Source organism: Pongo abelii, chromosome X, assembly GCF_028885655.2.
Source record: "Pongo abelii isolate AG06213 chromosome X, NHGRI_mPonAbe1-v2.0_pri, whole genome shotgun sequence".
Classification (NCBI taxonomy): domain Eukaryota; kingdom Metazoa; phylum Chordata; class Mammalia; order Primates; family Hominidae; genus Pongo; species Pongo abelii.
Genome location: NC_072008.2, coordinates 112,787,875 through 112,800,072, shown reverse-complemented (window position 1 = coordinate 112,800,072; position 12,198 = coordinate 112,787,875). Strand labels below are relative to the sequence as shown.

At 39.0% G+C, this 12,198-nt stretch overlaps 1 protein-coding gene across 4 annotated transcripts in view; it reads left to right on the top strand.

Annotated features, from left to right (window-relative positions):
• MORC4 (MORC family CW-type zinc finger 4) overlaps positions 1-12,198 on the top strand; it is a 75,621-nt gene that overhangs the window by 16,810 nt on the left and 46,613 nt on the right. For all 4 annotated transcript variants that reach the window (XM_054544934.2, XM_054544933.2, XM_054544932.2 and 1 more), the window contains one exon: positions 5,555-5,687. In XM_054544934.2, coding sequence (XP_054400909.1) covers positions 5,656-5,687 — 32 coding nt within the window. In that variant the 5' untranslated portion in view covers positions 5,555-5,655. The remainder of the gene's footprint in view (positions 1-5,554; positions 5,688-12,198) is intronic.

Below are 12,198 nucleotides of genomic sequence, written 5' to 3'. Positions count from 1 at the left end.
AAGGAAGAAGTGTTTATGGGCAAGGTTGCACAGAACAAACTCTTGAAAATGTTTTCAAAGCTCCCCAAATGAACCCCGGTCTCTACTTAAGCAGTCACTGTGGCCATGCCATGAGAGTTATCTTGGGTAAGAAGTCAATGGGTAGCAGGAGACTTACTTGGAAGGGTGATAAGAATGATAGAGACCTTTGATGATTAACCATAACGCGGAATGCTTTACAATATGTGTAATTTAATTAGAAGGTGAAAGGCAAAAAGTGGAATTGATACGTTTGGAACCCTAGAGCAGAGGGACTGTATCTTTGAGGTTTGGTACTGTGCCTTGGGGCTGTGCACTGAACCTCTGCAGAATGGAATACAATCCAAGTTAAGTATGTAATTTACAAGAAAGACTACAAGGGAGCAAAAAGTAATGATTTACATAGTGGGGGATGGGAAACCGAAATGTCTTGTTCTCTCATGGTTGGCACGGTGCAGAACGTGATATACCTGTGCTGTGCTTACTGTACTTTCCAGGTGATTTAATGAGTTTCCAATTTGTAATTTTGAATATTTGTGATTTTGGCCATAAGCATTACCTTAAAGAACCTAAGCCGGATCTAAGACGTCCAGTATGAGCGCGAGTATGTGTATGTATTATGCACACACACGCATACATACATGTATACAAACAGATTTTAAGACCAAATAACAACTATTTGTGAAAATATTAATAACAGGGAAAAGAGAGAGCAAAGTGTTAACTGGCAATCCAAAGCTTTCATTTTAGGTTTTCCTTCAATCATTTTCTCCACTTAAGTATTAATTTTCTAGTGAATCATTCATTTGGTAAATATTTATTGAGCACCCACTGTGCGCAAGGCCACTGTGGTAGGCACAAAAATGAATACAACACAGATTCACTCTTCTAGTAGGGGAGATAAAACATGTACAGAAGGTTTATGCTTTGTCTAACAACAAAATGGAAATCGATATATAAACAAAGATATAAACAAGTGCTGTGGGAGTTCAGAGGAAGGAGGAATGGCTTCAAGTTTATGAGGAAGAGGAAGGTTAGGAAAGGGTTTGTGGAGGAGGTGACATTTAAGCTGAGATTTGAAGGATTGGGACATGTGGATATGGGCGGGGAGGAATTCCAGGCAAAAGGAACAACTGCTTGAACAAAGGCATGAAGAATATTGAGTGGAGTTTAATTAGAGCATGGGGTTCACAAATAGTAAAAACGATAGGTACTTAAAAAGTTTACAAACAGCTTTCACAAATAACTTTTTAACATTACCATTTGAGGTAAACATTTATTTTCATCCTGCAGATGAAGAAAAAGAGGTTCAGAAAATTTAACTGACTTTTCCAAGGTTACATGTATACTAAGTAGCAGATCCAGGACTCAAACACAGGCCTTTTTACTCCAGATACTAAGTAAGGATGAGGTTAAAAAGGTCATCTGGGATCAGGATGTGACTCGTAGGCTCCAATATTTGGCTTTTTAGCCTGAAGTTTTCTGAGCAGGGGAATGTCATGATCAGAGCTGTGCTTCAGGAAAGTCAATCTTGCAGCAGTGTATAAAATTGAAGGAGAGAGAGATACGGATTTATATGACAGGAGGTTATTGCAATAATCCAGATGAGAGGAAATAAACTCTGTAAGAGACTGACAATGGAAATAGAGTAAATAGGATATGAGAGAGTCTAGGGATGTATAGGGTAAAGGAGAGGGAGGGATAAGAAAATTACTTAAATTTCAAATTTGTGGTCTCTTCAATGCTAACCTTGTGTGTGTTTGTTACAAAGGAAGAATAGGCTTGTGACAAAAGGTGATGACGTTACCTTTAGGCAGGAATACTTTCAGATACCTGTAGGATTTATGTAGGACAGTAGCTCCACCCTTGGCAATCTTTCAAGTAGCCACCTATAGGCCATCCTTCTGGAACAGGGGAGGATGGGAGCCTTATGATGCTGTGAAACAGAAAAGGATGAGAGGCTCGTGAAGCACTACCTCAAAGCCATCTCCGATTTGCCATCTTATCTCTCCTGGGAGGCTGTCATGGGATAGTTTCTCATTGCCTCCTAGATTCTGATGAGATACGAGAGCAAGGGGAAGGCAGAGATGGGGTCCTCCCATGAAGGGATAGCACGAGCCAAGTTAGGAGAGAGAAAACTCCTTGTGATCCGGTAGCACATGGGATTGTGTGGCCAGGTTAGGGAATGAAGACACTCCAGCATCTGATAGCACACTTCTCACCTAAGTGGTGGGCAGGGAGAGAGGAGTAAGGGTTCTTTCATTGTGCTAACTGTTCATTGGCTGGATGGGCCGGGTTAGGGGAGAAGATAGATTTTCTGGGATCCAATAGCATTTGCCATGTATTAGTAAATTTTTGGAGGGTTAAGCAGCAAGAGGTAGGATTGAAACCAGCCTCCAGATTGGTGCCTTGTTATCATAAGTTCATTTATTGAGGCCAGCCTTATTATTATTGTAATTTCATTTGCTGAGACCGAATGAAAGGCCATGTAAAACTGAAAGTAAGTACAAAACCGTGCTTGCTGGTGCCTCTCTACTGATCTCTCTTTCCCTACTGCTCCAGCTGACCCTGGCCTCTTGCGTACCCCTTCCCCCTTGTATTCCATGAGCTTCCAGCCAAGGAGATAAAATGTTGAGCTGCTCCTGGCAGCTACATTGTAACTCCTGAAGTGCCTGTGTTAAAACTATTTGGTGTGTTGCTGTAAAAAAAAAAAAAAAAAAAGTACCTAGTAAAGTTTGGGCAAAACTTGCAGTAAAGAGGAAAATAATTGAGATGATTTTGTGAGAGGCCTTTGAGCTGATTCGTTGAATGCACCGTTGGGTAAACATGTAGTTGCAATTGATATGTGTTACATGTTTGAATTGTGAATGTTCACAAATTGTTAGAAAAAAATACCTCTGTGTCCAAAGTTTTCAGTGTATAAATGATGTCCAGTTGATTGACAAGTTGTATCATCAGTCACAGTGCCTTTGGTTGTCTGCCAGCAGGAGTGTCTGATCAGTCCCAACACAATTCATGGCCTGCTTGCCGAGTAAAGGTTCTTGAAACAGTGTAGGCAGCTGTGTAATGCTGAATCCTTTAGTCAGTTAAAGAAAAATACTGCTGCCTCTTACACAAAGTAAAGAACTACATTTCTGATAAAGCTGCCATTATAGGACAGACTTGTAACTCCTGCCAAAACTTAGCCCTCTTGTCTTGCCACATTATATGGGCCCTAGGCCACCAACCTGGTCTTTAAAGATTAACTATATCATCCATCAACAGAAGAATGGATAAAGAAAATGTGATATATAGACACAATGGAATACTATTCAGCCATAAAGAGAAGGAAATACTGTCATTTGCAGCAACATGGATAAACTTGAAGGGCATTATGTTAAATGAAATAAGCCAGGCACAGAAGGCAAACTATGTGGAATGTTCTAACTTCTATGTGGAAACTAAACAAGTACTAAGTAGCAGATCCAGGATGCAAACACAGGTCTTTTTACTGGAAATACCAAGTACGGAATGAGGTTAAAAAGGTCATCTGGGATCAGGGTGTGACTGGGAGGCTCCAGTGTTTGGCTTTTTAGCCTGAAGTTTTCTGAGCAGAGGAATGTCATGATCAGAGCTGTGCTTCAGGAAAGTTAATCTTGCAGCAGCGTATAAAATTGAAAGAGAGAGATACGGATTTATAAGAGTAGTTAGGAGGTTACTGCAATAAGCTTAGAAGTAGAAAGTGGAATAGTAGTTACTAAAGGCTGGGAAGAGTGGGAGGGGGGATAGCTAGAGGTCGGTTAATGGCTACAAAATTACAACTAAGATAAAAGAAATAAGTTCTAATGTTTTATAGCACTGTAGGATGGCTATAATTAATAACAATTAACTGTATATTTTCAAATAGCTAGAGGAATAGATTTTGAATGTTCCCAATGAAAGAAATGATAAATGTTTGAGGTAATGAATATGCTAATTATCCTGATTTGATCATTACACATTGTATAAGTGTATCAAAACATCACATTGTATTCTATAAATATGTACAACTATTATGTGAATTAAAAAATAAAAACACAAAAAAGTGGCTGCTACTCATATGAAATAAACTTTCCCTGAGGGCCTTCTAAATGAAAAAAAAAAAAAAAATGACTACACCAGGCCTCTGAATCCCCTTCTGGGACTATTGGTGATGCCGTACTACTGTTAAGACGTTTTCTGCTTACAGTCAGTGACAGTTTTATCAATGACTCTAGCAATACCATTGTGACCCTTGAAATTAATCTGTGTTTTGTTTTATTTGATGAACATTCCACATATCCAAGTGGCTGTAACTGATATCGTTAATTGTATTATAAAAAATGGGTGTTTTGCATATTTGTAATACTTCTCTGGATTGTAAGGGGTGTTCCCGGGAAAAAAATGGTATAATTTGATCAGTAGTAATAGAACAAGTGTATGGCCAGGACCTGACCTGGCTGTCTTAGCTTAGCTTTTTGGTATCACTAAAGCAGTATAGGATACCAGGGAAAGGGAAGAGGGTGGAAGGGAAGGACTCTCTCTTGCTCCAAGAGCTTAGTAGAGACAGGAACGATTAAGGAACCTATCCAACAGATTGTATAAACTGTCCCTCAATTGTGGCCAGTGAGCCACATTTGTCAGTGATTGACAATTATGTAAACTGGTGCCTGTGGCAAAAACATGTGGCAACTAGACAGTGGCACCCCCTGGGGTTGTGGACGTGACACAATTGTTAGACTATGGCAATATTTGATGTCTTTGGAGTCTTAAATAATTAACTCATTGTGAAGACATAAATCAGGAGGAATTGTGAACCTATGTATTTTTGCTACTTTAATTCTATGTTCTCCATTTCCTGAAAGGTTGGACAGCCTTACCTTTAAAACTATTACAAAATACCTAAGCAAAAATCACTCCCTCTAAGTATGCTTGCTACCATCACTGAGATCTAGGCAGACAATTAAGTCTTTTGATTTTAAACTCTAACCCTTTCAGTGCCTCTTAGGCTATGAACAGGAATGGCAGTACTCTCTGTGTTCTTTAACAGAGGAGGTGATGTAAGAAAGAAGAAAATAAAATGATCACAAATAAACTGTAATGTGTGTAATATGCATCATCTTTTACCAAAGTTGCTTCTTCAGCTTTTCTCCGTAGCTGCTCTTTACTGTATGTGTATATAAACAGTAAAGGGGCTAAAAGGCAAGAAGTAATGAGACAAAAATGGAGCAAAATGCTTTGTATGTGGGAGTAGTTATTAATACTTTTTTCTAAAGACCCTGAAGTTTGAAGGTGGAAAGGCAGATTGCATATCGCTCATATGAAATCTGGAAATCAGCTTTAGAACTCAATCTGCTATCATCTCTTTTGTTCTCTATAATTTAGTAAGTGCACTATCGTTAATGCTCCCTGATACCTTCTCAAACATCCAAATGAAGGAAATAAAGGACATTTTCTATGTCTTGGAGTCACTGAACTAGAGATTTTGATACAACATTGGAAAAGGGGATCTAATATTGCAGATTTCTACCTTTTGCAGATAATGCTGTAGATCCAGATGTATCTGCCAGGACGGTCTTTATAGATGTTGAGGAGGTCAAGAATAAATCTTGTTTGACCTTTACCGATGATGGATGTGGGATGACACCTCATAAACTACACCGAATGCTCAGGTAAAAATGTCTTCATTGTCTTTTTCATGTCTTAAGCTCATGAACCCTATTTAAGGCTTCATAATTTTCATTAATATTTTGCTTTGCTTTTGTTCATTCAACAAATATTTATTAAGCATCTCTTATGTGCCAGAGCACTGGTTATGAAACAAATACTGTTCTTGCCCTCACAGAGCTTTCAGCCTAGCTGGCAATTCAGACAATTAAATAAGTAATAAAAAGCTATAAGCATAATGATAAGAAGGTACGGAATATTTGAGACGAGTCATCAGGGGAGCCCAATCTGATCCCAGAGGTTAGGAAAAGTGTGCTAGACAAAATGATATTTAAGCTGAGATCTAAGGGTGAGTACAGTTTAACCAGCTAAAGGGGCAGGGAGCAAGGGATGACAATTCACACAAAGAGAACAGCAAATATAAAGACCCAGAGGCCTTCACTGGTCCGAGACCTCCGATTTATATTAACCTAAACTCACTCTTAAATCAGAAGTATTGGAGTTGGGATGATTTATTGATTAGAACCATGAAGGTACCCGGGTATAATCAAACCCCATGCAAGGTAAATAGAAGGCATTCAGACACATACTCTTTAAAGGTTTTGCATTAGAATCACAAACTTAGGAAATTCTCCTTTCTAGCTGTTGAAGCTGGTGCTAGATTTCTATTGCCACTGTCAGTTCATTTAATCACTTTAAAACATTTGTAGTTGAGAACGTAAATTTATACTATATCATCTCCGCATATTACTCAGTGGAATATGAGTATTCCTTCAACTCCTTCCTTCTCTCTTCCTTTTAGCAGATGAGGTTGATTACTCTCCCTGTGGCTTCCTGAACTAGAGTGTGTGAAGCACGAGTAACAATGGTGGAATGCTGTGGAGGAGGGAAAGGGCTCCAAACTATAAAAGTGGAAAACAAATTCATGTGGTTGTAGTTACCCTTGTAGGTATTCTAAATCAATTACTCTGTTTGTAGGGAAATCCCTTTGATTCATCAAAGAAACAAAAATGAAATTTGGGCAAAGTAGGTGGTTACGTTTTACCACTCAGCAGTCTGTATACCTTGTGTCTCAGACCCTCCTAATTAGAAGACTATTTGAGGAAAACCTCTAAAAGTGAAACAAGAATTGTGACCAGTATGTTAGTGAAGGTAGAAAGTTGGCCCAATCCTTTAACTTATAACATCAGTTTTATATCCTGAAGTTAATATTATATATTGAGAAAAATACAATTTTAGATGGGACGGAACCAAAGCATTTATATGTTCAATTCTGTATGTACTAGTTGGTTGTTTTCCCCCTAAAATTACTTGTCTTCTTATTTTTTGAGACAGAGTCTCACTCCATCACCCAGGCTGGAGTGCAGTGGCATGATCTCAGCTCACTGCAACCTCAGCCTCCTGGTTTCAAATGATTCTCGTACCTCAGCCTCCCGAGTAGCTGGGATTATAGGCGTGTGCCACCATGCCCGGCTAATTTTTTTGTATTTTTAGTAGAGACAGGGTTTTGCCATGTTGTCCAGGCTGGTCTCGAACTCCTGACCTCAAGTGATCCGCCCACCTCAGCCTCCCAAAGTGCTGGGATCACAGGTGTGAACCACCGCACCCATTGAAAATTGCTTATCTTCTTAATGACTCCTTCCCATCATACCTTATCCCATTGACGTGGGTGTTGAGTAGTGGGCCCAGCACATCTGATCTTCCATTTTGTCTGTGGGACTACATCTGTGAAACTTGGTTAGAGTTATAAGGTAGAAGGGAGGAGAAGAATGGTTTCAAAATAATTGCCACAATTTTTGTTCCAGATTCATTCATTTATTCATTCAACAAATTTTTATTGAGCACCTGTGTGCAAGGCACTGGAGATAAAGTGGTGAACCAGATAGACATGATTCTTGGCTGACAGCTTAGTGAGAAAGAACAAAATTGACTAGTAATATAACTAAATAGGTTATTCCACCCAGTGGTAAGTGCTATGAAGGTAGAGCACAGTTTCTTTGAGAGCATATAACAGGGATCTAATCTAGTCTAGGGAATTAAAAAAGGCTACCCTGAAGAAATGACATTCAAATTGAAATATGAAGGATGAGTATCACCCATTCAAATTTTTTGTTCCCTCCCCAAGGAGCAAAATAGGCAGAAACTTTCTTAGCTATAGAATTTTCCCTATCATACCAAATATGTTTCCCACCAATTTGAGCTGGGCAATTGTTCCTCCTATTTAAAAAATAATTTTAGAAAATTATTTTAATGAGTCCTTAATGTAATATATGTACTGAATTTTATTTGTGATTGTATTTTGAAACAAACTTGAATCAGCTAGAAGATACCATTTTTTTTAATTAAAAAAAAATTTTTTTTGAGACGTAGTTTCACTCTTGTCCCCCAGGCTGGAGTGCAATGGCATGATCTCAGCTCATTGCAACCTCTGCCTCCCGGGTTCACACAACTCTCCTGCCTCAGCCTCCCAAGAAGCTGGGATTACAGGCAGGTACAATCACGCCCAGCTAATTTTTGTATTTTTAGTAGAGACGGGGTTTCACCGTGTTGGCCAGGCTGGTCTTGAACTCCTGACCCGAAGTGATCAGCCCGCCTCAGCCTCCCAAAGTGCTGAGATTACAGGCATGGGCTACCGTGCCTGGTGAAGATACCATTTATTTAAAAGAGATTATTTAAGGCCAAGCATGTTGGCTCATGCCTATAATTCTAGCACTTCCAAAGGCCAAGGCAGGCAGATCGCCTGAGTCCAGGAGTTTGATACCTGCCTGGGCAACACAGGGGGACACCATCCTTACAAAAAAATACAAAAGTTAGCCAAACATTTTGGCATGCACCTGTAGTCCCTGCTACTCGGGAGGCTGAGGTGGGAGGATCGCTTGAACCCAGGAAGCGGAGGTTGCAGTGAGCTGAGATTGTGCCATTGTAATCCAGCTTGGGCAACAGAGGGAGACCTTGTCTCAAAAATAAATAAATAAAATAAATAAATAAATAAAAATAAAAGAGATTATTTAGTCCAATCCTAACTTCTAGCAAGGGATTCTATTTTATTTTATTTTTTAGATGGAGTTTTGCTCTGTCGCTGGGCTGGAGTGCAGTGGCGCGATCTCGGCTCACTGCAACCTCCGCCTCCTGGGTTCAAGCAATTTTCCTGCCTCAGCCTCCCGCGTAGCTGGGACTACAAGTGCGTGCCACCATACCCAGCTAATTTTTGTATTTTTAGTAGAGACGGGGTTTTACCATGTTGGCAGCCAGGATGGTCTCCATCTCTTGACCTTGTGATTCACCCGCCTCGGCCTCCCAAAATGCTGGGATTACAGGCATGAGCCACCACGCCTGGCCCGAAGGATTCTATGTTTTCTGGTTTTTTGTTTGTTTGTTTTTGTTTTTTGTTTTTTTTTTGGGGGGTGGAGTTTCACTCTTGTTGCCCAGGCTGGAGTGCAATGGTGTGATCTTGGCTCACTGCAACCTCTACCTCCCGGATTCAGGTGATTCTCCTGCCTCAGCCTCCCAAGTAGCTGGGATTACAGGCATGCGCCACCACGCCCGGCTAATTTTGTATTTTTAGTAGAGACGGGGTTTCGCCATGTTGGTCAGCTGGTCTTGAACTCCCTAACTGAAGTGATCCACCTGCCTCAGCCTCCCAAAGTGCTGGGATTACAGGCATGAGCCACCATGCCTGGTGCTGTTTTCTACTTGAAGGCATATTACTTTTGTATTTGGAAAAAATAATAGAAGTAATTATGCAAATTTATTAAGCCTACAGAAGTTCTATTTGACCTCTAACATTTGTTGTTACCCTGTCCACACTTTCCAACTCTTTATGCAACTCTATTTTCAGGCTGATAAAATAGTTGTGTAACTGTAGCAACAGTTTCTTCCATAAACATAGAGTTTCATGAAAATCAAATTAAAAAGGAAAAACCTATTATTAAGTTCCTTTAAGGTCCACAACTAATTATCTTTAGCTTCTGGGGCTAGTGTGTGGATCAGTTAGTCTGTATATTCAGCTGCCTTTTTCAGCAAGGTGGAAAACTTCTTTCAAAGTTCAAAGACTAAAAACAGCCACAGAACCACAGAAGGTATTTGCTACCTGTGCTCAGAAACGCACTTCCTAGCAGGTGTATTCTTCTAAAACAATAGCTGGAGAATAACAGTCTGCTTAGCACTCTTTCATTCTTTTATATTACATATTAAATCACAAGTATACCTAGGAAATAGCAGTGCTTGCCTTTGTGCACCCATGGATTTTGCCAAGGTTTGTTTCATTGGTCAGAGTCTTTATTTATTTATTATTTTTCTTAACTTTTATTTTTGGTTTGGAGGTACACGTGAAGGGTTGTTACATAGGTAAACACGTGTCACGGCAGAGTCCCAATTTAAATTTACCTCTCTGGATTCTGGATTCTTGACATTTTAAGATACTCCAGAGCAAGCTGCTGTATTTTTGGATTCCACTAAAAATGCTGGTATCCAAGCCACCTTGATGTGTAAACAGTGTTGTCTCTCACATGAGAGGATAGAGCAGGACTGACTTAGCAAATATAAACCACCTAAGCCAAGTTAGCTCTGTGGAAAATTATTACTGAGCTATAGCAAACCATCAAATTCATTCCTACAATTCTATTATTATGTGTGGTGAGGGCTTTTGTGTTAGGTAGTTATTTGACTGGTACCTGACATTCATTCTGCCAGTTTGCATTTAAATAGAATGCCGAACATGAGAACTTAGGTGGAATAAAAAAGCACACAGGAAGAGTTAAGTGAAACACAGTAACAACAACAAAAATCCAGAGTTTATAGCTCCTCTGTTCTCATTATTCTTATCCTTTTCCATTCTGGTTCTGGCCTGGCACTACTACTTATCTTCTCAACCTTGTATCATCATTTGGTCTCCTCAGATTAACACAGTGAGGGTTTATACTTTCAAAGGGAAAAAGAGGTGATAGATGGTGGAAGAGGCTAAAAAATTAAGGGAGTTGTAATCTCCCTATTTTCACCACTTTCCCTTGATCACCTAATTGAAGCTTTTGTGGTATAAGAGAAAGTTAAAGTCCGGTTAACGATACAAATTCATTTGAAGTGGTATGTAAGATTACTATTTATGAAGAGCCCTGAGTTTTAGGTGTGACCTTAGGTCTGAAGTAGGAGTAGGGGATAGCACATGACAGCTATCAGAATGACTTCTAGAGTTAGTTTAAAATTAATGTTTGAATACTACTTTATACTTAATGTATTTTGCATACAGTATATAATTTAATCCTCATAACAAACCCATTTTTTTAAAAAGCCAATTCTTCCACAAGAAGAATGGGAATGCCTGAATCTTACTATTATAAGTCTGTATCCTGGAATACTAAAGCCCATAGGCAACACAAACTGAAATTCTTTTTCTTTTTTTTCCCCCCAAAGGACTGCTGCCATGGAAATTACCTTTTTCTGTCACTAGATTTATTTGTAGGATACACACAGCTCCTATAAAGTGTCTACTCTAGGAGGACATATCATATTATTGTATAATGCTTTGAAATAGAAAATTAAAAGGTGGTTCCCTTTTTTAGTGAGTAAACACAAAACCACAACCTTCAGGAAGTAGAAATCAGATACCTCAGCTCTCCATGCTCAAAAGAGTAAAATTGTTAAAGATCAGCCTGCTCAGTCATGGTCTGCCAAGAGTATCTATTTTATTGATGTTGAGAAGCACCTAATCTGTAATATATGAAGTCCTTCCTTAGACTATAAACTCTGAAGGCAAGAATCATGTCTCTTATTAAAAATTGTCTCTAGTGCTTAGCCCAATGCTTGGCACATTGTAGGTGCTTAGTTTAAATATTTATTGAATGAATGATAGTGCACAACATTGTAAAATTAGTCAATCTGGAGAGAAACAATCATTTTTAGTATAATTTTTTTCCTTTATTGATATCTAATATTTTACATATTTATGGGGTACATGTGAGTACTTTATACATGCATACAATGTGTAATGATCATGTGAGGGTGTTTGGGGTTTCCATCACCTTGATAATTTATATGTTGGTAACATTGGAACTCCTCTTTTCTAGCTACTTTGAAATATATGATGTATTATTGCTAATTATAGTCACCCTGGTCTGCTATGGAACATTAGAACTTTTTTCTTCTATCTAACTATAAGTTTGTACTCATTCGCCAAACTCTATTCATTTCTCCTTCTCATCCTGAGAAACAATTCTTACAATTAGTTTTATTGATGGTGAGGGAAGATATATAATCATTTTATTTTTAATTTTTAAAGTTCTGTTATTTTGGTGTGCACCTGAATGGAAAATACAAGGAAGGGAAAGGTTCTGGCTTCCAGATTAAGCTGATCAAAAGGGGGCTACAGAGATTGTTGAGGTGCCTAAGTGAAAGGTCCTTAATAGAGCAAGAGAGACTTTATACTGCAACTGTTTGCTGATATTCAGAGGCAGAACTACCTATTTTTATCCTTTGGCCACATTCCAATGAACTGTCCCAGCAGATGGAACAGAGACTAAG